Source organism: Spodoptera frugiperda, chromosome 20 (assembly GCF_023101765.2).
Source record: "Spodoptera frugiperda isolate SF20-4 chromosome 20, AGI-APGP_CSIRO_Sfru_2.0, whole genome shotgun sequence".
In the NCBI taxonomy this organism is placed as follows: domain Eukaryota; kingdom Metazoa; phylum Arthropoda; class Insecta; order Lepidoptera; family Noctuidae; genus Spodoptera; species Spodoptera frugiperda.
Window position 1 is genome coordinate 7,364,891 of NC_064231.1, and position 27,546 is coordinate 7,392,436.

Sequence of the window (27,546 nt, forward strand, 5' to 3'; positions counted from 1 at the left end):
TCCAGAGAAACTTTTGATTGTTACAAGAAATAAATTATTTTATGCTATATCCTGTTAGAAAGTATTCATAATATACATGTAAATATGTACCCATAGAGTGTGCAAATTGTTCTAAACAGGTACCTACATGTGAATGAAATATATAGGATATAGGACTTATTAGCACTTTTACGAAGGAGTTTGGTAGATATTCTAATATGCCAGCTTAAAAATGTTATAATGAATTTGCTGCTGACAGCCCCATCGCACCCAAAGGCAAAGAACTAACTGAGGGCCGATTAAACGGTGATGCAGAAAATATCACGCAAGCGCATTGACTACAGTAGGCACGCACATATTTTGTCGAATTTATTCTGACGTGCCAAATGGTGCAATACCATCCAGAGGTGGTAGGCGGTGTAGTGACCCGTCCGTATATATACCGATAACAGTGTTAGATCAACATTGTCTAGTGCCTTCACCGACAAACAAACACCAACAAACAAACATGAAAACCATTGTAAGTGTTGTGATAGTGCATACCTTCAACTATTGGATACCCTTACGAAAGTGCCTTGTGATCAAAGTGTTGTGACCACAAAAACTGGGATTCCCAGTAAAAAATATCAAAATAGAAAGTTCCACCCGCTCTTCGTAACAATGTTCAGTGGTGCTCAAAATATTTACAGTAAGTTCGCTTGTTACAGGTCCTTCTCGGTTTCTTGGCTGTCGCCCTCGCCGCTCCCCAAGCTCCCACTGAGCCCATCCCCATCCTGAAGCAAGAGAGCGAGATCAACCCCGATGGCTCCTACCAATGGTCGTACGAAACCGGCAACGGTATTGCTGCCGACGAGAAAGGAGCCCTGAAGAACATTGGTGCTGAAGAGCCTGCCCTGCAGGTTGAGGGCCAGTTCTCCTACCCCAGCGAAGATGGTGGCAACATCCAGCTCACATACGTCGCCAACGAGAATGGATTCCAGCCCCAGGGTGCCCACCTCCCCACTCCCCACCCCATCCCCGAAGCCATCCAGCGTGCTCTGGCTTACCTCGCCACCGCCTCTCCCCAACCTGAAAACTAATTTCATGTTTGAACTTTAGGTTAAGCACTATTCAATGTAATTTAACTTATAAAGTATTCCTTAATATTTCACTAGACAAGGTCTAATGTAAATATTATGAAATATTTTCAGCCTATTAGAAACTTCCTATTTTATACCTTTTTATTTTGTACATAAAACTGTTTTGTATGATGTAAATATAAAAAAATTAAGAAAAATTTGTTGCATTTTCTATAAACTCTTAATCTAACCTTTACTTTTACACCTCGTAAGTTTATACACACATGTAAGCATACTATAATTTACAAACATGAGAAACATGAAAGATAATAAGTACAACACAAAAAAGTCAAATTGAACACATCTTTTTTTTTTGAAGTCGACTATAAAGGAATTTTCCCACAAATAAAAGCTTATTTTTCATGTATTTTACAACCTATTGTTGCGTAATTTGTAACAAAATAATGGAAAATCGAAAATCTAAATGCACGGGGATCCTCAAAACTACTAAACAGTATGAATTTATGGTCAAAACCATGTAGGTCAAGGTATTTTTACACTGGTTTGACGTAGTCTTATGTTCAATAAATAATTCTAATGATACCCCTTGATTACTAAAAATGCATGAATTATGCATACACATATTATATTAAACATGCATTAAATCACGAAATACATTTGTTTGTGAGTAGGCAGAAATTAGCAGTAAGTAGTCACTCCCTAGTAAATTAACAATCTTGAAAGCTGTCAGTGAATTAACGGTGATCTCCAAACCATTTTTTTTATGGTATAAGCTGATAAACGAGCAGACGGATCACCTGATGGTAAGCAATCGCCGCCATGGATACCCGAAGCACCAGTAGCGGCGTTAAAAGTGCATTGCGGCCTTTTAGGAATTTTAGGGTTGTTAGAATCAGGAAGAGGGATTGGGAAGGTAGGTAATTGGGCCTCCGGTAACCTCACTTGCATAACGAAATACAACGCAAGCGTTGTTTCACGTCGGCTTTTTGTGAGGCTGTGGTATCACTCCGATTGAGCCAGCCCATTCGTGGCGAAGCATGGGTCTCCCACATTTTCCAAGGCAGGGGAACTATAGAAAACGTTTTCATAATAAGGAAAATTTTGCTTAACAGTATCTGACCCGATTGGTAGTATTTTGTCCGACAGATAGTTCGTTACAGGCATATGATGATGTCAATGATGTGTATTATTAAAAATATATCTACAAAAGCCGATCCGAGCCGAATTTTAAAATATATTATGTTTTTGTTTTTCAAAAGTTTATTACGATTTTTATTACTTGGGCGAGGCATTTTGTTACGTTATGTATGAATGTTAAAAATGTGAGTAATAGTAGACGGAAAATTTTCTAAGATCCAAACATGTCACCACTTTAATGAAATTGGTGATGTTAGTGATAAGTTAACTAATATTATCCATAACTTGTTAAAGAAATATTGAACAAGTAAATGTCGTAATCTGGAATGGTAAGATGAAGTAGATAGAGATCAAACGAGTATTATGTTTGTTAACACGTTACCAAGCGCCCTAACTGCCATGCGTGGGTAACCCTGAGAGTTTTGACATCGCGTTGTTATACCAATAAACCTATAATTAAGTTTTAAAAACAGGTAAGGCGGGTTGAAACGTGATTAGGCAATACAAAGCCGATAACATATACTAATTACAATAATAAACAAGAGTTTGTGATATGTGTACTTCACCTACATTTACGAAATCAGTTAAATAGTACAACAGATGCACCGACTTTGCTTAATAAACTATATGCAACCAAACTATTAGTACAGTAATTTAGTTGTTCACGCTTCATTATGCCAAAATTATCGAAACGACGTAAGAACATATTGCTTCTTTTAGAGAATTACTTTTTACATGATGTTGAAATTTTTTGATGTATGCAAAGCCTTCTTAATCGGAAATTACTTGATAACAAATGTAAATATGCGTGGAGAAATACTCAAGGATGCGGCCTTTGTTCATGGTTTTTATCATTTTGATTATTATAGAAAGTTATGGCCTTAAGTGATTGGTTGAGATATTTGATTGGTTAATTGTTTTTTTCATTCTTTACAGCGTAAATAACTTAACATTAAAAAAGAAACGATTTTTTTATTTGGGTAAACATAAAACTAATAAACACTAAACAGTAAGTATCTTGTAGTAATATGTTATTACTTTTATTTTATCTAATGTTCGTATTACAGTTTATTCTTCTAAGATTATACATATAGGTACATATTTCTGCACAAATTTTATGAAAGCTTTTTTATTTAACAAGCTCTTTCTGTCTAGGGATAAAGTTTGTTGCTTTTATTTTTAGCAAAAATTTTTATTATTGACGAACTTTTTGTTCAATGTGTATTTGTAGAGATTTCGAACATGCACATATTTTGCGGCTGCAACAAATCTGACTTTGGGGTAGATCAGAACCAGAACCAATATCTTCTTGAAAATATAAATTAAAGGTTATAATATGATAATTTCTTGACCGCCTAATGATTTTATACGGCTCCATCTAGCGACGCATGAGTGAACACGTAAGCATTTGAATTCATTTAAATATCAAATCTCTTAATAATACCAACTTTGTTGCTTAAAATTTTAAGCCAAGATTCTATATTATAATTTCATAGGTTAATAGAAAGATGGCGTTGTTTTTAACATTTAATTTCATCTTTAAGTGATGCTAGAACCAGTTACAAAGATGTTATACAAATATTTTGCTATATAAAAAAATGACTGGTATTATTTGAATTGCGTAAAGCTTGATCGCTCTGATTTTCAGATTTTCATGTTGATTACTAAAAATAGAGAACTCATAAATTATAGGACATTAAAACTCAATAACTCATAATAATGAAATGCATTTTATTACCATTCTAGGCAATAGCTAAAGTACCTATTGAAATTTGTGCAGATCTTTAGCCACTTGACAGGTAGTGATAATCAGTAACACTGGTCACAAAAATCATCTGCAAAATATCAATCGTGACGCTATGTGGCAATTCGACTGATTTGACATAGCGATAGAATTCTCTTGCTACTACCATTTTCAGAGCCATCAATCATTTTTGTAAATTGATAGACAAGTGACAATCAGCATTTTTAGCGAACATTGTGACATTGTTTTGTAACACGTCTTCTGCTAGACGTGGTTGTATTACTGTCAACGTGATGTAATGCATTCTTTGTCTTATGATATGATAGTATTTATTGTGCTCCAGGCTGAAGTTCCTAGAAAAGAATTCTAAGACATACATTTGACTGCACGGTTGGCGCGGTGGCAGGGCAATCGGCTGCCGCGCAACGTGTAGCAGTTTCGATTCCTGCAAGGCGCACCTAAGGATCCACAAATTATTGATTCAGGTCGGAGTGTCATGTATATGTGAACTTGTATGGTTTTGGCACAAATTGTTGTTTCAGGTCTGAGTATGTAAACTTGTTTGTAAATGCACCCATGATACAGAAAAAGATCCTAGTGTGAGGGGAACGTAAAAATACGACCAGAAGGTAAATAAAGACACGTTACGCCCAGTTTAAGATTTCAATTATTTCTCACTTACATACCTGTAACTAGACCAGCATCGAAATACTCGTGGCTAAAGTAACTTTTAATAGATTGCTTGAGTAATTTGTAAACTTTAATCCCAATCTATATGCCAAATACTATGAATATAGCATTTGAAACAGGGGATACATTCATACAAACATGACATTCGTGTATTTTCAAAGAATTGCAGCATAATCTACGACTTACGAAACTATAACTGCAAATCTTATTAAAGACATAATGTTTCTTTTAGCAATAGTAATTGGCAGTAGTATGCTGGGTGTCAATGCTTAGCGTACTATTAACCTATCATAGTCTCGTGCTTGAACCATTATTGCGATACGTTCAAAGTTCTTAGAAAGGTGAAAGGTGATGTGACTTTGCAAGCGTCTATTTATAACTGGGGGGGGGGGGGAGTGGGACAGCGTCAGCCATCTTCCAGGTCAAGGTGTCGCTTTTGTACTGCATTCTTGAATTTCCGTTGTTTCCTGGAACTTTCTTGAACTTGCTCGACGGTGACTTATGGCGTAACTTCTGGAGTTTTATGTGGCACTTCTTACGGCTACATGAAGGGAAAGTACTCGATGATTTTACTGTATTGTATGTAATATCTTGTAAAGATAATTCCAGAAACTTTGTATAGGTATTTTATAGACAAGCTTCATAATTCTTGCAGGTGCTAAATTAATTCGATATAAATACGTTTGTCACCTATGACATAATATTTATATCAGACTGTTGTTTTTTCATAGTTCAATCAAGTTTTTGTTAGGTAGAAAACATTATTTTTAAGTAAACTGGTTTAATGTATTCAAATAAAATGGCTTTCTGGAGGAATTAATCTGTTAAAATATATTATTAGACTCTTATATTCTTACACGTGTTTTATAATGAGTATATTCACCCTCGTATTTTTGGGTAGGATCTTTTTTTTAAATATTGTAGGTAATTGAAAAGCGGTTAAATCTAGCTTTTAACAGCAATTATAACAATGTGTCAAAGTATACCCTTGAATAATAAAACATCGTACCTATATCTGTAATAAAATATCTTTTAAAATATTAGAATTTACTTTGATATTACTTTAATAAATTGTGAGAATAAAATTAAATATTAAAGTTCATGTCATATTCAAAAATAAACTGTCCCTTTGCGATGCTTAAAAATAAAATCTTATGGGTGACATACCTATACGATTTATTTTTAGTACTCATTAATAATATTATAGATTGACAACATTTTTATTTCATCGAATAGAAATAACATCACCTTGTAGACCCAGAAACAATATTAATTACCGCATTACAAAGGTGATAATGAACGTAAATTCTGTGAGAATTGTTTAATTTAAAATATTATTATATAATTTATAATATCTGTCATAAAAGCATGGCGTGATTTGTGTGCTGCAGATCTGCGGGTCACACCCTGATGACCTGTAGAGGTGGTAATAATAGTCGTTGACATTTGAATATCGAAACTAGTTTTCTAGAGGCACTCGTACGTTTGTGCGTTCGGCAGATGTCACGTTTCAAGAGTGTGGTCTTCTATCGCCAAGGTTAACTAGGGTGTATCTCATCCATAGTTTATCTCATAACTCTAAGTGGGCGTTGTATCCCACGGCTTAATGGCATTTCGATAAAAGGAAAAAAATACTGCTTTTTTAATGATTATCGAAATTGCAGATCGTTGTATTAGATTTTTTTTCTTTGACAAATTAAACAATCTTTCAATTCACTTTAAATAAATAAAGATAAAGTTTACATTAGTTTTTATCATGGACTAGGCACTCTAGGTATTAATTACATCCCTGACATCGGAATGTAAGGTATATTTTTAATGCAAATATTAGAGACGAGCTCATACAGAGACTACCTACTGAGATAAATCAACCTTTTTCTTTATCCGTTGTTTTTATGACTATGTGAATTTAAATCGTAGCATTGATATTTAAATATACTTTATAATAGTTCAAATTGAACTTTGAGATCGATGAGCGACAAATATAGTGAGCGGGTTCTTTACCATATTATCATATAGAAATAATAGATTGTGTTTCTATTTGCTGCCTCGTTGGTCGAGTGGTCGCAAGTGCAACTGCCGGACAACGGGTCTCGGGTTCGATTCCCGGGTCGTTCAAAATATTGCTAGACATGTTTTAGTTTTTCAAAAAAATACTTATAAGTAGCACGGAGTTTATAATTATGTCCAGTATGGTAAGAATATGGTAAGAAGCTGACCCAAAATTACATGGGACTTATAACACAAATGGTGAAAAGTGAGTGTACATTGTTCAGCGGCATTACGTACCGTAATGGGCACGTCTGATCAGTTAGGGGATAAAAGGCGAGACGTTTAAAAAAAAGTTACTTCTATTTATCACGTTTTTATCTAAATTACTTAACACCACTTGTATGATTGAAATAATGAAATACAACATTTGTTCAGAAAGCTTCAAACCACAATATCACTTACAAAAAGTCCTACTTCATAATATTCAACCTGCGTGCTTTCTCTCTATGCCTGAAGTGATGAGTCTTTCTTTTATTAGTCTAGGTAGAAAGAATATTACAAAAAAAATGATAATATTTTTTAAACAGAGCATATACTTATGCATTTAAGACATCATGCAGGTTTCGTTTAATGTTACCGTCATAGAGCATGGCTTAAATAGGAGGTGTGTTTCACCATTAAAAAAGTAAATAGGGACCAGTGAACTTCGTTTACCAAACTTTTAATTAAAGGTTGTGGATTAGGGATCAAGACAAGGTATGAAAATTTAATTTTCATACCCTGTTAGTTAGGTAATGAAAAAATATTAGACACGTATTTTATTATTTTGTCATATAAGATGTGGCGACACATTGACAAGTGACAAGTGACAGATGACAGAAGTCGCACATTGACTATCGACGAGCAAAAATCAATGGATGACGTCATAAGTATCCAGCATCGCACATAATTATGAAGTTTACATGCGAATTAACACAGATAGAAAATCCCAACGAACAACAGTTGGGCAGAAAGCCCGCCAGGCTGATCAGCTCGCCTGGTCAGAATATCCTCCTTTACTTAGGGAACTTTACTCACTGTTCCTTAAACCCCGACATGATTTGAAGCAACCTTCACTTCACAGAGCAGATCAGCACCGTCATCCTCGTCGCCATCTACCTCACCCATCACTTCTCCGCTGAGCAGTTATCAAATCGCAGCCAATCAGCATCCTCGGCCTCATCAGGGACCACCACACGCTACATCGATGATATGCAGCCTGGTTCTTCCCTGCGGCCTCATCAGCGTCTAGGCACAGCACTCTGCACACGGTCTGAGGACGTCTTCCTCCCGTCAACGCAGACGCCAGCCACTACGCACCTACCCTCGCAGCATCAATTCCCCGACTCACCGTGGGGCACTGCGAGCTTCACTACTCCGACTCACTGGAGTATCACCCTGCACCGCTCACCCGACTCACTGGGCATTCAGCGGCACAGTTCCGACTCACTGGAACTAGGGACATTCTACACTGGCTCTGGCACCGCTCATCTCAAGCATCGACAGCCGTCTCAACAGGATCGACCTCCGGTCTTGGGGGGGAGTGATGTGGCGACACATTGACAAGTGACAGATGACAGATGACAGAAGTCGCACATAGACTATCGACGAGCAAAAATCAACGGATGACGTCACAGATATCCTGCATCGCACATATGAAGTTTACATGCGAAATAACACGGATAGAAAATCCCAACGAACAACTGTTGGGCAGAAAGCCCGCCAGGCTGATCACCTCGCCTGGTCGGAGGATCCTCCTTTTCTTAGGGAACTTTACTCTCTGTTCCCTAAAAAGATAACAATACTTATAGATGAAACGAATGAAACTGAGAGTAAATACGTACTTTCTACGTATAAAATGTACCTAGAAATGACGTCATGCGATATTTCAAATCGATGTGTTTTCGAAAGTATTTGTCTCCGTAAGAAAATAAAAAATACGTGTCTAATATTTTAAAATAATCTACAAGACGGACATTAAAATAAAAACTGGTCATCTACCATATTCATGCAGTAAAGCTTCAATTTTGCAGGCTGGCATGTTTATAATAGCAAATCAATACTGCTTACTGCGAATCTAGTACCTTGTTGAGACCTAGGTATTTTTTACACAGTTGTGATTAATCATAAAAGGAATGGGTATGTACTTTTCAGTAAAAAATTAAATGACCTTGTACAGATATTCTTTCTGAAAAATCTTTCATTGGGGTGATTACAATACAGTGTAAACGTGGTGTAAACCATATTATTGCGCAGCGCCCAGATAGTTGTGGTGCAAGTCGGCGATAATAAAAATTAAATTTAGATAATTTAGTCTAATAATTCCGAACTAATAAAGTCGTAAAATTTTGAGCTAGATATTCGATATGCATTATATTTGCAACACAAAAAGGTGAATATCATGTATCTGTCACTACCTAATTAAGACTATTTAAATTTCACTAAATGCATCTTCAATTATTCTAGCTATTCTTTAAACATTTTTATACCAACATTTCGACGGAACCATTTCATATTCCATAGTAAATAATAATTTATTATACATAGAAGTATTTGGTTGTTAAATAATAGCCTTATAGATTTTACGAATTGATAATAGGTCCAGTCTTAATGATATTCTACTTGTCAACGAGAAATTAATGTTAGAGTCAAGGTCACTCTTGCGTGTCAATACCCTTAGAATTAGGCGTTTTTTTGTTGACTTGTATTTTAATATAAAAGGACTAAAAAACTATGGGATGGCACCTGTTTGCTTCTGCCAGTCGTACAGATCTCAGCAAAAATGAAATTCTTGGTAAGATATTACGAATGCTTACAAATAACTTTAATACTTCAAAACAATATGAGTAAACATAAAAAAATGTCAACAGTAAATGATAAATTGATAAGTGATAATAATTATTATTAATTCTGCAGGTACTTGCTCTGTGCGTGTGCGCTGCGGCTGCACAAAACTACCCCGGTTTCGGTGGTTTCCGCAACCCAGCTTACGCCCCAGTCACCGCCGCTAAGGCTGTAGCCTACGCCCCGGTCACCGCCGCCAAGGTCGTAGCCCAGGCTGCCGCCCCCGTGGCCGTCCCCGTCGCCCAGGCCGTCGCTTCCACCTACGGTGCTACCAAACAGGTCGTTAACAAGGCTTACAACAGCGATGTTGACGCCGAGATCCTCCGCTACGAAAACGATGTCGCCCCCGAAGGCTACAAATACGCGTAAGTTACCACTTAAACTTTAAACGTATTAAATTAGTTGAAATAAGAAAAGTTACATAAATTATAATTAATTCTTTAAAGTTATTACGAGATCTGAAAATCTAAATTAAAGATCTAGAAAACTTATCTGTATACCGTCAGCCTTAATCTATGAAAAATAATGCGGCTGAAGCTTAATATTTGCCATATTTGCGACGAATTAATAAATACCTGTTATATGTTCTAAGTGATTACAGTAATGTCATACTACTTGCACCAAATTTATCATACTAAACTTTTAACTTTCAGTTACGAGACCGCCAACGGTATCCGTGCTGAATCCGTCGGTACCCTCAAGCAGGTTGGCGAATCCGCTGGTGTTGTAAGTACATTTGATTTACCTAAAATTTGCATAAATACACAGATACCCAATATAGAATATATGTTGTAACAATGTTATACGTTACAGGTTGCCCAGGGTTCCTACAGGTACGTCGCCCCCGACGGTACCCCCGTTGAAGTAGTCTACACCGCTGACGAGAACGGATACCAGCCCCAGGTAAATAACCAGTAACATTATGAATTACCACGAAGAATACCAAGAATTAATTCAAATAGTTAACGTTAAATTTATGTATGTTGGTTAGATATTGTCATCAAAAGAAAATAGTAACATGACGAAGGATAGCTACAATTATGAGGATTTATTTTAATGATCAGTAATTAGATAGTAGTTAAAGCAAATGGATTGTATGTGGTAGTGAAATGTTTTAAAGCTTAAACGTAAATTTTGGTTTCTTAGGAAAGTGATTTGTAAATTAGGTTCAAGAAGTACTTGCTCAAAAGAGAACACCTTCCGATTAATAATGTGTACTTAGTTTAGTTAACAGAAGTATAATCGTTTGTTTATTTTCAGAGCAACCTCCTCCCCGTCGCCCCTGAGGTTCCCCCTCAGATCGCCCGCGCTCTCGCTTACATCGCCGCTCACCCCGCCCAGGTTGAGAAGAAATACTAAATCTATTGACCTGACCAACTGAAAACAGCAGCGAATTCACTAGAAACAACAAGTCATGATTATGGGAATGTTGATGTTGAATTGCAAAAGATTTTTGAGTAAATAAAGGAACTGTGCCATCATTTCATACTTGTATTTTTGATCCCCCCAACCAAGTTATTATTTTTATCACTATAGCTAAAATTATGCAACTCTGATCCAGGTTTGAGCTCTACAAGTCTTAACTTCACACACTCTACACCTGTGTATTACCTATTTTTTCGTTAAACAATAGTCTGTAACGAAATTACCTTCAGTACTTTTAGATGATTCTTAACAATTTTAGAAACTAGTTTTATCCTCATAGGATAAAAAAATCAGAACCTTCCTTTTACTTTCATCTTAGTTAGGTAATGAAAGACTCAGATTTTGACACAAGGATAAAGGAACGTGGCTTCATCCTTAGCATGTCGAGGGCCCAGGGCAGTCGCTCTATGTAAAATACTGATCATACCTGTGTCGTAATAAGTAGAAGTTGGAACAAATTTACTGAAAATAGATTCTTAATACTTTTTCTTAATATATTTAAATAAGTTGTCTTTTAATACTTTGCCTTGGATGCGATAATACGTATTGAAAGAAAAAAAAATGAAAAAGGACCACAGCAATAGTTCACATTGATTTCAAAATAATAAAAGATTAGGAAACTGACTTAATAAAAATAATGTCTCTAAATGAAACAAAAATTATTGATTCGTAAAATAATGGTTTGGCTTTTTTGTTTTGATATCAGTTGTCACGGAATTAATAAACTCTATAATTTATTAGTACTATTATAATTTATTAGTAGTAGTAATGATGAAGTGGCAATCCACGTCATTGTAAAACGATTTATGTAGGTATGGGTACTCTATTGTGTTATTTGAATCGGTACAAAACTTTGAATGAATTTTAATTGCTAATTTCGTAAATTTTCTTAATATTATTTAAATTCAAACTAAAAAGTAATATATTGTTTTGTAACACATTTTATTTATTTATTTTACGATACAAAATATTGTTAATAAGATTAAATGAACCGCAACATAAAAAAATAAAACATTTACCGCAACGAATGTATGATGTCACAAAGTTAAAAAGAAAACAATGACACTTTTAAATAAAAGAAAAAAGGAAAAGTGCAAATAGGTGAACGTTCTATGCAAATAATTTCCATAATTAAACAGGTCATTCACCTTTTGAATATTTTTATAATGTATTCGAAACTCCTATGTATACCGCATTTAATAATGAAAGAGAGAGAATAGAAAACTATAGTGATTGGTCTCATATGCAACGAACGGTTTCTTCTCAAGGAGGACCCTATTACCTCGTTTCAATAATTATCTTAAAGCTGCACACCTAATGTGAGACTCAGATACTGAAAATATTGAGAGCGAATCCTTTGCTAGTCACGAATGCGAATTTTTAACCAAATTGGCAATAAGTGGGCGAAGTTATGTTATGATAATGTATATCACTTGTTGACTACCTCCTTGACCTATTTCTTACAAAATTCGTTAATAAAATTAAAAAACTGTTTTTATAAAAGCTGATTTTAAAAACCAATAAAACAACTATTATTATTCGATGCCACAAGTTTTAAACAAAAGTATTCATTAAAACTTTAATAGATACCTTATATTAAGCTGTATACAATTTTATCACACAGTATCTCTCATCTCTCATCAATACAAATTACTCAAATTTAAACACAAGATAGCAACTGTATACCGTTACCGATTATCGGGCCCTTAATGACGATAACAGCCTATCTAGGTGTAAAGTTAATGTAACACACATACACACAACGTCACGCCTTTTATCGCCGAAGGGGTAGGCAGAGGTGCACATACACATTACGGCACGTAATGCCGCTATACAATGTACACCCACTTTTCACCATTTGTGTTATAAGTCCCATGTAATAGGGGTGAGCCTATTGCCATATCCTGGACACAATTCCAGACTCCGTGCTACTACCGAGAAATTTTCGAAAATCCGAAAAAGCCCAGCAGTACTTTGCCCGACCCGGGAATCGAACCCGAGACTCCTTGTTCGGCAGTCGCACTTGCGACCACTCGACCAACGAGGCAGCAGTAAAGTTAATATAAGTGTAAAGTAAATCTTCGAGGAGTTCCCTAGACTGTCTCTCGGCTCTATCATCAGATCGACTCCATGCCTTTACCAAATTGTAGTGGTTTTAATGTTTTGTAATATTTAACAAAAAATAATACAGTCGCACTAGTTGTCCCTACAATTTTTCAAATTTTCCTTGTTTTCCCTGAGTTCCCATTATCAGATCTTGGCCTGGTGACCATTGGACCACATGTGAGAAAGAATTATTCAAATCGATTTAAGCGTCTTCGAATAATCGGTGAAGATAAAAAAATGTGGCCTACGAATTGTCCCTATTTATAGGAGACGAGGTGATAGGACAGAGTGCTTAAATTTGCGACATAGCCCAAAGGACGTCACTAGTAAGCTGAAGTAGCAGTGTGCAGATTATATTTATTGAAGAACTAATAACTGTAAAGGGAGTCGTTTTCTGGAGTGGCGACCACGTCTCGATAAAGGCAGTATAGGGTCTGGCATTGTGCTTGTTTTCAGCTAGGTGGAGTGATAGTACACGCCAGGTAGCTGACAGTAACTGGATGCAAAGAGCCGACACTGGGGAGACAATTGACTGATAAATTTGACAGTAATAGCCATAAACACACTTACATCTTATATTAATGTCTGCAAAATTCCTAATTATACAATGTGATATGGGTGGGACTTCTAACCCGTTAAGGCTGAGTACTAAATCTAATTTTATCGATAAAAAAATAATATGGGGTGTTGAACCCCCAATTGCAAATATAAAAAAATAGTGATTTTTCGGTAAAAATAATTCAGAAATGATTTTTTTTCTCACTAAAACATTATCTAACATGAAAAAAGTAATGAATTAGTTAGCCAAGGTTATTAGCTACCGTTTGTTGTTTTTTTTTGTTTCTACGACGCATACAACCTTTGATATCAAAAAAAGTAAAAAAATTTATTAAAATAGCCATAATTTTTAGGTATTAATAGCCATAATTGTAGATAAAATTTGATGTAGAACTCAGCCTTAACGGGTTAGAAGTCTCACCCCTATCACATTGTATAATTAATTGTTTTTATAAAAAAAAAAATCTATGATAATTGCAAAGTTGCAGACAGTAGCTTCTCTATGTTCGTAAAATATAATTTAATACTATTTTAGAACATTATTTCACAGCAGGTTGTATTAAAATAGCCGGATTCACCTCGGAAGCCATAATTTATATTTATACTGCGCGAATGACGTCAGTAGTCGAATAAACAATGCTAATTCATTATAATGACCAGGAATATCAAAGTTCATTAGGTAATAAAATCACCTAATTTCTTTATTTTTTTACTAGCATAATTCCGTTATGTCTCCAGGAACTTTGTATCACGTTGAAGGTCGCCTAAGCTAGAATAAAATAAGTTAAAGAATTGTATTTCTTTTATTGAGAGTCAAAATATTCAATTTTTAGTAATTACATTTTTTCTTGTATTTTTCAAAACTATGTTCCTCATAAAAAAATACCGCATTTCATAAAATACTCGAAGTAAAGTAATTATACAAAGATCCAGTTGTTACCGAGTATTATTTTGTGCATTTTTTGAGGGGTTGAAATCATCCAATGGCTTCTCCCTTAGGCAAGGCGAGAGGGAGTGTCAGACTGTTATTGACTAAAACCACCCCTACTCCTTCCTACTTCTGCTTTTCGAGCTGGAGCTCCGGTAAACCCGCTAAATAGTCCGCAGCTCCGGATATTTTTATGTGCTTAGCAACAGAATTTGTGATTTATTTACATTTGTACGGTACAGATTTGCATAAGAAAGTAGTTTTATTTTAGTTCTTAGCAACAGACGTTAGATAGTTTTAGGTAGGCGCTGACTTTTCTAGAATCCACAAAAGTTTCTTGAACTAAACTAATATCATAAATTTGATAAGACGCATAAGAAAGAACTAGTTTTTAATGAACATTAATAAACATAAAATCTAGAACCATGTCTGGAACAGTGTTTTTTTATAATATAATTTTTACGCTTCATATTTTTAGTTTAAAATCGTATAAAAATAAAAAAATAGATTAGTATTGAAAGCCGTTATTTTTAATGTGATAGTAACAGTATTGCTTCCATAATTATAGATTTTTTAAAAAAATATTTTTCGGTCGTAATCAGCATTGTAATAATATTACGCCTGTTAAAATATGAATAGAAAAGCAAAGAACAAAGTTTTGCTAACGAAAATAAAAGAGGCGATGAAATATCAATCTTCATGTTAAAGAATTTTGAGCTTCCAAGACAAAGACATTTTACTCAGGGTGAACTATAAATTTCTATGCGGGCGTGTAGGTATTGTTAGAAAACTCTAAGTTTTAACACAGAATCTAGAATCGTATAAATCAACAAGAAGAGCTAGAGGGATAAAAAATGTGTATGTTTATTTATTTTAAGTGTTTATTTAAGCTTCGAAGATGAGCTCGAAACTTTGTTGTAAATTATTGAAAATATTTTATTTTCGAAGTAAAAGTAATGTAAAAACATTACTTTTTTGTGTCATGCACCTATGTATAAGAAAGAGATTAATTAATGACTGCAGATACATAGCGCCTGAGAATTATTTGTATGCAATGTATTTCTTGGTTGCTTAGTTGAACTCCATGGCTTTAAGCTGCTGCTTTAAGGTACTAAACCTGTATTTTTTACCATTAGGTGAAATATCCGTATATTGTCTCTATCTATCTATTTGTGTCAGATTATTTTGATTATATTCTTACGTTTGAATGGAAAATAAGGAAAACAAATCAATTTCCTGGCTTGTCATAGACTACTTAAAAATTTATTGATCTAGTTAATTTATATTTATCTTTTTTATTACTTATTTACGAAGATTTCGACTAAATTAACATCATATTAATATTTAACTAAAATTCAAACAAATTCCGAAATTGGTGTAAATGTTATGCGCTAAGGCAGGTAGGTATACTAGAGGTTAGATGCTAGATTCAATGCTGAGCCATTTGTGAAGTAAATATCTGTGAATATGATTATAATTATGACTTCTATATCGAGGATGTCCATGTCATAAGCAATAAAAATAACATACTAATATGTTTTCAACTGAAAATTTGCATGTTACAAATGGAGGTTGCGCCGATTAAGTTGTAAATTTATGTTCAATTAATAATAATTTAGTCGTAATGGCATCTATAGAATTTTCAATTACCTACGCATCTTTGTTTATAGAAATGCAATCGTATTCCCCGATGTTAATCGGTGTAGGTGTGTATAAGACAAGGTAGGTAATAATACAAAGTCTCAATAATCAGGCATGACTAAACATGTGACTGAATTATCTAAATGTACATCTTAAATAAGTGACATTTTCGACGTTATTGGATCTACAAGGCAATCAATTTATTTATAAAAAGAGCAAAAGTCTGACCTATGACATAACATCTATATATAAAAAAAGCTCTACATATCTTGTCTGTCCATATTAATCTTTCAAGAACAAATTCAAAAATGGAAATATTTTGACTATGCAGATTATAATATGCATTTTTTTAAGGAAGTTGTTTTGTAACAAGTTGTTATATATTGTTTCAATATTATATGAGTCAACGATTGAGTTACTTTAAGAACGAGTAGCGAATAAATGAATATCACTTCAAAGCATTTTGAGTATAAATAGATTGTTTAATTTATGAGGGCTACCTTAATAATGATGGGCGTTCAATATTAATTAAATACTGTCATTCAAGACACAGCAGAATCAACCTTTTATTTAAATTAACCCAATTTATGAATTTTAACTTGATTTAACGGGGTTACGTAATCATCGACGGCTATAAACATAAAAATTTTAATGTCAATAAATTGATGAGAGCATTTTCATTGACCTAGCCGGATCTTATGCTTTAAAAATAATATCAGTATTTCAAGTATTAGATATTTATTAATAAAAAAATTCTAGACTAATGTTGCACAACGTTTCAAAATTGCAGTCAGTTAAATATAGCGAATAATATGAAAAACGTAGGACTTTTAAGTATAGTTCAACAAAAAAAGCGTGTAATTGGGTCTAATTAATGAAAAGTAAATAATACCAGATGAATTTATTAACTTAATTCGGTCGGACGCTTATTTCCTACCATATAAAACAAATAAAAGAACAAAGAAGTTTCTTGAGAGTCTTAATGAAAAAATATATTTCATTACCATAATGGTCCAATTATACCGTTCGTGGGCATCTATTACTGGGTATCGAGCTAATAAATGAATATAAAAAACTACTACTACTGTTTACGCATTATTAAAACCTTCATATACAAAAGATTGAAAGTTTATCTTTTGGTTTACGGTTTATCCAAATATAAATCATCAATTTTTTTTAAATGATCGCAATTAGTGATAAAGCTGGCGTTTTGAACTGGTACCAACTGTTGACATTTTAAAAGTATCTATTTATTTATGGTTTAAATACTTTAAATGGAATAAATGATTTGACTTTGACTGTATAATTATGGAAAAAAGTTACTACTCGTTTGATTTTTGTGCTATTGCAGATGTTTAAAATTATTTGATGCTCGGTCAGATTTTCTTGCAATTTGTTTTCCTATTGTTTTAACCACACAATATTCTATTATTAAATCAGGTAGTTCATATAACTGGATCAAATTTCAACGGTAATATAATAGAAGATGGCATTGGCCTCGGAAATGCTGAGATGGTATATGTTTGGTCGTCTGTATTACAATATTATGATTCGGATCTTATTGAAGAATAAAATTAATTAATATACATAAAACGATTCTCAAAGTGGGACTAGGTTTTTCAATATAACTTTGGTAGAAAGGTGTTTTTATATAGAAGAAAAGAAAGAAAGAAAACCTGTTTATTTGCACCGTTACACAAATAATTAATAGAAAAATATCTGCATGTTTGTATTGTGTTTATATACCTATTATAAAACTGAAATAAAAAACAGAAAAGTTAAGGTCAATTTTGAGTGCTATTTCCTTTTTTGCAGTGAGATTCATCCATTTATGCGAATCATACGATTTGCGAAATAGATTTTTAAATAGTCATTATGTATTTAATCACTTCATTTGTTTTCAGACATTTATTTTATTAAATTTGTATTATAAATGAGCTTAACATAAAATGAGCTTAACGAGATTAAAATGAAAAACGAAAAGAAAAAATTGACTGAAGGACACTGAAATTGTTCCAACGCTTACAACTGAAAAATGGTGCAGTAGGTACTGAGCTAAATTTGTATAATTGGTTGTGAAGATTAATTCAATGGAAACTTTTTGAATAAATATTGGAATAGATATCTAAATCTATAGCACACATCTATAGCACGAATATTTCCATATAAAAATATAGCTTAGCTAAGTCCATTTCCACTAGTGCTAAGCTATGTGTACCAATGAATATGATTGGTAGAAGTCAAACGCATCCACAGCAACGTAGCATAGTACATCTCTGGTGGAAAAGCACCCTTACTGTCAAAGATCTACATTTATTCCAGAAACAGGACCTGTTTATTGGATCCTGGTACTGGATTGAAATTGGTCATTAATTTTGGCCGTTTTATAGGCGCCCATAACAATAAATTTTAACCAGTGTCAACTAAACACACGGTTGTCTGCGTGAGGATGTGTAGTGAATAAATTCGATGAAGGTACATCAGTTCATGTGGGTAGCAGTAGCAGTGTAATTGCTTATCATTAGTCTAATTGTTACAAGCTTGTATTGATAAGGTCAAATCAACTTAAAATCATCACCATAACTAACTGTTCTGATGTAGCATGCAGATATAATATCTAGTTAGACTGGCTAGCATGACATAGTTTGGAAATGGCACGGCCTCATACTTGGTGTTGAGTACCATACCAGTACCATCAGAAGCATATAAATATTTGATACAAAATGTATATTATCTGTTCTCCATATAAGTCTCTAGAGAATCGTCATCGTAAAGTGTCTACATGCTAAATATTATGGACTAAAAGGTTTAGGTTTTAAATTACCATATGCACATATCACTAAACTTTATATTAATCTTAAAGTAATCAGTTTATTGTTTTAAACCATTTTCCTTATTTGTTAATATTGTGTTAAAGTATGGAAGGAAATTTTCACAAAAGCTTCTGACGCTGTGTGGTAGAATTACAGCCTTGTGGAGTGTTTCTTTTTTTTTACTTTTGTTGATTTCTGTATTGTAAATTAGAAGCAGTTTTACGTAGTATTTATGAAAAATATTTAGAAGTTTGAATTTTTTAAATTTTTATTCCATTTACTTGAAGGTAAGTTGTTATTAGTATGTTTTTTTTAAATTCAATTTCTGAATTTTGCAATAAAAAATATATTAAATTTTATTGATGCTTTGCCCGAGGCGCTTCTGTAAAAAAATTGCCGTGAATAATATAAATAGTTTTAAATGCTATATATTATTACGAAATTAGTTCTAAATGCCAAGCTTTATCGGTACGATCACACCTAAATTTTACACCTTTGAAGTGTGAATGACTTGTTCAAAGTTATAATTTTTAATTGTATGATACTTAAAACTTTAGCATTGTTATTTTAATATAGTAAAAAATCTCATAAAATGGATTTGTTGGTTTTACAATTAGTAAAACAATTAAAGCTTTACCAACTAAAACCTCCTAAATGCTGAAAAAATACTAATGAGCTTTGCTACGCTGAACGACTATTTGAAGTAAAAATATTTATTTATGTACCTAAACATTGTCTTTTAATTGATTATCGAAAACAAAATAGTAATTTTATGACGATAAAATTAACTATCTTGGTATATTATGATATATGGTGTTGTAGACCTATGCTATCTCATAACATGCTTGTAACATTAGTTTCCGTATGTCACTAGATAACTTATTGATTTGTAAAAGAATATGACAAAAGCATAAAATTTACCATCAAATGATTGTTTTCTAATAATCCCTTACTCATATTGTCGCAGCTACAAAATTCATGAATGAAGATTGAGAAACACTGTGCTAATGAATTAGCGTCAGACATCACATTATAAATGAGACGAACTGGACAGAGGAACATTATAAAATTAGATAAAAAAGGTATAAATAGGCATTGATCTATAGAAGAGCACATTCAAGTAGTTAAGTCCGCTTGATAACAACGAAAATGCGCGTCTTTTTGGTAAGTGTCAAGTGATGTGGTACATAGCTTGTGAACACCATCGAGCATGGCTTTGATACGCCATTAATATACAGCCTTACCGGCTATTGAGTGTTAACATAGTTTAACGGATATTATAAAGTATTAATTTAATTTATTAGCGAATTAACGTCAGATTGCCGATATTTGTTAATATAATTTATTATTTTGAAAAAATCCTTATTTCTGTTAATCGATGAGGTTTCAGCTTTGATTTTACTGTTTCAGGTTGTTTGCCTGTGTCTGGCAGCCGCCCTTGCGGCTGACCCACCAAGGTAAGAATTATTTATGTTTCCTTTTATTTTAAAGGTGTTTTGAAGTGAAAGTGCAAAAGAAGCAATAGTTTACAGAGAAGAATTAGATTGAACGATATTAATAATTAGTGCATTTTTTCCATATAATATAGATGCGTCAAATTGTAGTGCAATCAACGTTTTCACGACGATTTTTTCTAATTCATTAGACTCACTAACACTTGAACGCTATATGTATTGTGTACACAATTTTAATACATTTTTTTTTCTTTCTAGGCCCGCATATAGTACCTTCGCTCCGTTTACGTTCGCGCCAACGACTCGTCGGTACTCTTACTTCAGCAGCACCACCGCTAAGCCTTTCGCTTACAACCCTTACAACCCAACCCGCTACTACAACCAGAAGTACAACGGTGACAACGCCGGTCGCTACGACCCCGGTCAGTACGACAACTCTGGCAGATACATCCCCGACGACTCTGGCAAATACAAGTAAGTGTGTTCAAAGTAATATTTGTATTATTCCATAATATCTATTTAAAAATACATTTTTAAATACTACTTATAAAATACAACATAAAATAATATTTAAAAATATATATAAAAAAAGAAGCCAACCGGTAGCGGGAGCATGATCCAAGCTACCGGTGGTTAGGGCTCCAGAGAAGAATAATAATACATTTGTTAATATTATTGCAATTAGAATAAATCACACAATATTATTTAAACAGCTCCTAGATAAAGTAGGAGGATATAGTAAATACAATATTTTTTCGAAGTTAGAGACCTATTGAGAATAAAAATTATCACAAACTATTTAGGGAATAGTCAAATTGAAACAAGCAAAATAATATTTTTCAGTGTAGACCTGTATCACATTTAGGTCTTTCAAATCTACTAGGTTACTGCATAATTTTAAATTATACAGTGATACATGTATAATCTTCGTAGCTCAAAATAATAAAATGTTAGAGAAGTGACTCCAAGTGATTACAATTTTGGTTTTTACACTGGCTTAAAAAACAGAATGCAATAAAAATTTAACTACGGTACGTGTGTATTAAGTACGCGTAGCATTTACAAAATTCCATCCACGACAATGTTTTGATCGTAAAATTAAGAATATTGTTATCGTGACTTAACCTTGATAAAATAATTAAATTAAAGCTAAATCTGGTGATTGGACATTTTGCAATGCATTTATTCGGTAATAACAATATTAAAATACATTACAAACATCATATCTGCCTTCTGAAGCAATAAAGTTGCAGATATTTGGGAAAGGTTAGATAAAATGCATTATATATGCGCGAGATGATAAAATAAATTTTATTTACTTAACATTTCATCCATTTTACCAGTCTACCTTGGGGTGGTACATAAACAGGACATTATGTAATCCTGTGCCAACCAATCAAAGAGTGAAAGAAGACGTCAGTTCTAACAATGTTTAATTTCTAGCGGTGACCGAGGTGACCGCGGTGGTGCTGGAGGTTTCTACACTGGCTCTGGATCTGCCGGTGGTCCCGGTGGTGCTTACTCCGGATCTGGATCTGCTGGCGGTCCCGGCGGTCCCGGTGGTGCCTACTCTGGCTCTGGCAGCGCTGGCGGTCCCGGTGGCTTCTACAGTGGAAACGACGATGCTGGACGTTACAGGCCTGATGGCAGCGGTGCTTACAAGTGAGTATTACTACACAATTTAAATCACTTTTAAGTCTGTAAAAAAAATACTCGAACTACTTACACGTTTTGTGCCATATATTCAAAATATCGATCAAACCAATGATAAAATTAGGCTTTAATATCCGTGATCTTTATCGAATTCATTTTTTTTCGAGCGACCCATTAATCAGCAGGTGTTAATTAGATTAATTTAAATATTCAACAGTTAATGATTATTCTTTGATTTAACGATGCCTAACTAATTATTCTCTTCGAACAGCGGTGACCGTGGTGACCGCGGCTCTGCTGGAGGTTTCTACACCGGAGACAAGAGCAGCGGCTCTGCTGGAGGTTTCTACACTGGCGACAAGAACAAGGGCTCCGGCTCCGCTGGTGGCAAGCCCAGTGGATCAGGCAGCGGCTTAGGACTCGGCTCCGGCTCTGGTTCTTACAAGGGATCCGGTTCCGCTGCTGGATCTGGCTACGAATACAAATACGGCATCATCCGTCAGGAGACTGACGTTCTTCCCGACGGTTACCACTACCTCTACGAAACCGAGAACAAGATTCTTGCTGAGGAAGCTGGCAAACTCGAGCAGATCGACAACGAAAGCGACGGAATTAGGGCTAAGGGATTCTACGAGTACGTTGGCCCCGACGGTATCACCTACAGGGTTGACTACACCGCTGACGAGAACGGTTTCGTCCCCAGTGGTGCCCACATCCCCAATCCCAAACAAATAGTCTAAAATAGTTCCTCATAAACTTTAGGGGTCATTAAGTTTTTTAAGAACTTAATAAAATTCACTGTACCTGCCCATAATAAGTACAATAAAGATGCTACTTTATTACTGAGTTTTTTTTTGTGATTTTTGTTACTACAATGGCCACATAGTTATACTATTATATTTTACTCTTTACTTTAACAAAAAACGTAGTTAACTCTTGAAACTAGATAACAGAGTAACAGATTCAACAGAATACTCTTTTTTGAAATGTTCTTTAAAATCGAAAACTGCTCTGAGAAATAGAAAAGGTCGGGGTAGTGAACACGATAACTATCTAATCATGCAATTTATCATGATGATTCCGCCACATACTACGACATATTTTATGCAAAATTACAAGTTTATAATTTAATGCTAACTCATTAAAATCGTCTCATTTTGCGGTATTCAGCCGGATACAGGTAAATGTCAGTATGAATACCTGTTGAATGACTGTCTGTCACATAAATTCTAGATTGACGTAGAACTTAAGAACCAAAGTACCTATAATACGCCTCTTCCTAACCCTTTATGGAAAAGCTTGGCGTTGTTTGTTTAGCTACAATGCTTATTTGTAAAACCTAACCTTTTATCGAAACCTCCAAAAAGGAATGGCCTCATAAATTATATGCAGTTTGAGTATAATAAGGTCAGATATTATCTAACCTTAATAAATAAAAAATATGTCAAATGCTATAGTTCAATAGCACATCATAGTTTTAATTAATAAAGACATTCTTTATAGTCATTGGCGTTAACAAAACAGGTCTTTTATTTCCTTCGAGCGTTATACGGTTAGGGTCATATACATATAATATAGGTAATTATAAATACCTAATATTATACTAAGTTGAGTTTCCACTTATCATAAATCTCTTAGCGTTCAGACCACCACAGATGGGGCCCAGTAGGGCTGATCCCTGATCCGGAGCTGCGGACTACCTACCGGGTTTACCGGGGCTCCGGCTTGAAAAGCAGAAGTAGGAACGGATGGTTTTTAGTCAGTAAGAGTCTGACACTCCCTCTCGCCTCGCCCATGACGAGAGATGACAGTGGATGATTTTCTGCCCTAAAAAAAAAGACAAGATGAAAAAGGTTGATGAGTTTAGTTTACCGACAGTAGGTATATCTAATAAAAGTGAAACCTTTTTCTTTCTTTTTTATTATTATAAGCGTCTATTTTTATTGGCAGATTATTATGGTAAACTACCGGTATCTTTCTGACATTGTAACGGAAATTCTGTATTGACCTTGGTCATAGTAAGCAGAGTTCTAATGTGTATTATGGTTTTGGTTAGGTACCAAAACAAATTAGTTTATGTTATGAATTTTGTGACTGCACTGGCTGCCGTGCAACGTATAGCGGGTTCGATTCGTTAGGGTGTGATGCACAAATTGTTTTTTCGGGTCCGCGTGTCATGTGCATGTGAAATTGTATGTTTGCAAACGCACCCACGATACTAGAGAAAATCCTTTTTTGAGACAAAGCTATTAAAAAAATAAAAATAAAAAAGAGTTGCTTGGAATTTTATCTACAGTCGTAGAACGTACCTAGTAACTTTTATATGTATATTTGCTCCACATATTTTATTTGTAAAAAGAAAAAAAAATATGTAAAACATCATCATGGTATGCAACCATCGATAGTGATTCGATATGAACAAACACCCTGGTTTAAAAATAAGATCAGTTACGAAGAAATAGGTATTAAACATTCTTTACTTTTTTTTGTGACCGGTATCATTTTCAAAGGATCCTTTTAAGGATTTTTTATATCAAACTTCTTACGTTATTTTTAAGATACAGTTATTTATATCTAAAACATTGTTTTTCACTGTTTTGTAGAGAAAGTTATAATATACATACAACTAACTATTGACATCGATTTATGTTATATTGCCTAGTATAAACATGGTTACTTTATTTGCAGCGCCACCTATTCTTCCCAGATATGAATTTTTAGCACAAAAGATCCACATATGTATGTATACGGTACATAAATAATTTATTGAAAATCGATCTTTGTCACCATGTCTAGATTGTGTAGTTTCTGTTGCTCATAACAGATGGCAGAACGGTACATGAATGATTGTTTCATTGTTTGATATTTTGTCTTCAATTTATTCTGTGAATAAAGAAGCCGTGAGTAAAAATATGTACTTTACCTTATACTCGTATAAATAGTTAGATTTGTGGTTGTAACTTTAAAAGATTATTCAAGTATTGAAGTATTAGTGGACTAGATTATAAAAGTATCTATTATTAAAGTACTAGTGGACAAAATGTTAATTTATAAATGTATTAGGAATGTAAACAGAATAACTAAAGAAGGGTGTAGTAGTTTATAGCTACGTTACAGAGAAAGGCAAAATCCCAAAATTTAGTTTACGTTCGTTCAAATATACACAGGATCGGTGACCGTGCGGTCACTGTCTCCAAATAGAAGGAAAATATTGCATGTATGTTTGTACGTTAAATTGTGTATGTTGTGTATGCAAACGTACGAGTTATGGAAAAAAATATGGATCTTGCCGTCATACTCAGAGCCATATATTGGCTATTTAACCGAGTCCTTCGCAATTGTTTTTGGAACAAAATCGTTACTAAGGAGTAGTTTAAGTAATCAAATGTCTCTGAGTATGATAGTTAGTCGGATTAAGGAAAAAGTAGTCGTGAAAAGGGAAGAAATTCCAATCCTGGTAATATTATTCGTACATATGCTAAACTGTTTAAGCATGTACGTATTTCTTTCATGCCACGATTAAGGTTTTTGTAATATGATTTTTGAGAGGTATAGATTAGTTTTTCATTAGCTGCAAGAGCGAAAAGCTACAATACGAACAAAAGCCTCTCTGTAAATATCCCCAGTGTGGTTAAACGCTTAGTTTATTTTTGCAATTAATATTGAAAAAAAAACACGTTTTATAAACATTATACTATTATCTCCTTCACAAAGTTTGTTTGCCTTCAAAGGACCTTCATTGGGAAAGAGCTTTCCCCTTATAATATTACTTAAAACATAATAATGAAACCGGGGCAAAAACTTATGCTTCGAATATCGGTGACTGTATGAGTCACAGTTCATAACCCACGCAAAGCTTTTTTGCACACACATAAATTAAATAAACAAATATAATTATTATTATAAATGCGAAGTTAATTACAGTTTATTCAATGTAATTGGCAATTTGTCGGTACATAAATTAACCTTTTTTATCGATACACCGTACCGTTTTGTTTGATCAATCTATGTATGATCTAATAATTATTTTAAGGTCATCGACCTAAAGTAAACGGGTTTCTGCATTGTATGTACATTAAATAGGTATAGTTTGTATGTGCTTTTGTGGCATATAAGGCCTTTGTTATTACTTATACGGTAAATTCTTATGGGGCAAGGTGAGTATGCAAAATTGCATTGTAATATTATTATCTTAATCCTTCTATAATATTATGTCAAGGTGTCACTTATCTACTAATGAATAAAATAAAAGATGAGACACGCATGAATTATTTGGTTTTTATAAACTAAGTATTTATTCTTTTTACTATTTATTACGACCAGTTTTACAAGTCCTCTATAAATTATAGAATTTGGGTGACAGATAATCTAGTTCCATTTTTAAATTTATCTAATCGAGATATATTGTCTAGAAACTAGTATCATCAACACAAGAATTCCATTTTAGTTCCGGGACACTGCGGTTTCTAATAACCTTGCTAATTAGAATTCAAAAGAAATAAACAAACAGGAAAGTGGGTTTTACAAGAATTACAAATATTTTATGTTTCTTGAAAATCAAATCCATTCAAGGAAAAATTAAAGATCACGTCCCTTTTAATTCAAATGACTCATGTTGCCAATAGCCAAGGGCATGTCACCCATAAAATTAGGATTTTTTTTTTTTCAAATATTAAAAACTGTTTACTTCCAGCAGCTTTGCCCGCAGTCCTGTGGAATAAAAAATGTCTTATGTGTTATTCCAGACCATAATTTTGCCAAATTTCAAATTTCATATTGATCCCTTCAGCCATTTTGCTCGAAAGGCAGGAGAAGGAACGGGGTGGTTTTTAGTCAGTAAGAGTCTGACACTCCCTCTCGCCTCGCCCAAGGCGAGAAAAGTCATTGGATGATTTTCCCCCCTCAAAAAAAAAAAAACAAACAAACAAACTCACACATAAAATCACGAATATTTACTGAATTTCAGTATTTGACACGGAACGACAACTCACTAAGGGTGATTCTTAGACTTGTTATCAGAATTTTGATGCTTTTTACTAAATTATGGTTATTTCATATTCAACGGTTTTCTGTAACTTTACCTGTTTGTTGGTTTTTGTCAAATAAATGAAATTTCACTCCCTTTTTGGCGACAGCTCGATCCGATTTTTGGTCCGTCTCGTAATCTTGATGACCATACAATATTATAATGTAAGTATTTTGTTTTCATAACTACTTTCATGTTGGATATAAATGAAAGAAAATATTTTTATATGTAACTTGTATGATATTTATAAAAATAAAAAATCACATTTATTTTGCTATTTATTATCAAGTGTTGGCTTGATAAAAAATAAATGATAATGATAGTTACTATTTATTTTGTCTTTTCGCATAAATAATTGTTTTATTTTAATGATCTTTTGACCCTATTTGTTTTATTATATTACGTATATTCGGATAACGTATTATTCCTTTTTGTGGA

The 27,546-nt window shown here is 33.8% G+C and overlaps 2 protein-coding genes across 2 annotated transcripts; both read left to right on the plus strand.

Moving 5' to 3' along the window:
• Positions 1–347: 347 nt before the first annotated feature.
• Positions 348–10,990, plus strand: LOC118282344 (uncharacterized). Its single transcript, XM_035603382.2, has 7 exons — positions 348–499; positions 687–1,054; positions 9,382–9,454; positions 9,577–9,869; positions 10,158–10,230; positions 10,318–10,407; positions 10,765–10,990. The coding sequence occupies exons 1-7, from the start codon at positions 488–490 to the stop codon at positions 10,861–10,863; spliced, it is 1,008 nt and encodes a 335-aa protein (XP_035459275.2). The 5' UTR covers positions 348–487; the 3' UTR covers positions 10,864–10,990.
• Positions 10,991–20,017: 9,027 nt separating this feature from the next.
• Positions 20,018–22,924, plus strand: LOC118282342 (larval cuticle protein LCP-30-like). The gene is made up of 5 exons (XM_035603380.2): positions 20,018–20,139; positions 20,386–20,432; positions 20,688–20,903; positions 21,873–22,091; positions 22,354–22,924. Exons 1-5 carry the CDS (start codon positions 20,125–20,127, stop codon positions 22,820–22,822), a joined length of 966 nt encoding a protein of 321 aa, XP_035459273.2. The 5' UTR covers positions 20,018–20,124; the 3' UTR covers positions 22,823–22,924.
• The last annotated feature ends 4,622 nt before the right edge of the window (positions 22,925–27,546 follow it).

What these genes read in the sequence shown, in the direction of transcription:
- LOC118282344 (XM_035603382.2), top strand. An exon ending in CAGCAAAAATGAAATTCTTG is followed by an intron (nt 9,455 to 9,576) that starts GTAAGATATTAC and finishes TTAATTCTGCAG; the next exon opens with GTACTTGCTCTGTGCGTGTG. An exon ending in TTGGCGAATCCGCTGGTGTT is followed by an intron (nt 10,231 to 10,317) that starts GTAAGTACATTT and finishes TATACGTTACAG; the next exon opens with GTTGCCCAGGGTTCCTACAG.
- LOC118282342 (XM_035603380.2), top strand. An exon ending in CTTGCGGCTGACCCACCAAG is followed by an intron (nt 20,433 to 20,687) that starts GTAAGAATTATT and finishes TTTTCTTTCTAG; the next exon opens with GCCCGCATATAGTACCTTCG. An exon ending in GACGACTCTGGCAAATACAA is followed by an intron (nt 20,904 to 21,872) that starts GTAAGTGTGTTC and finishes TTTAATTTCTAG; the next exon opens with CGGTGACCGAGGTGACCGCG.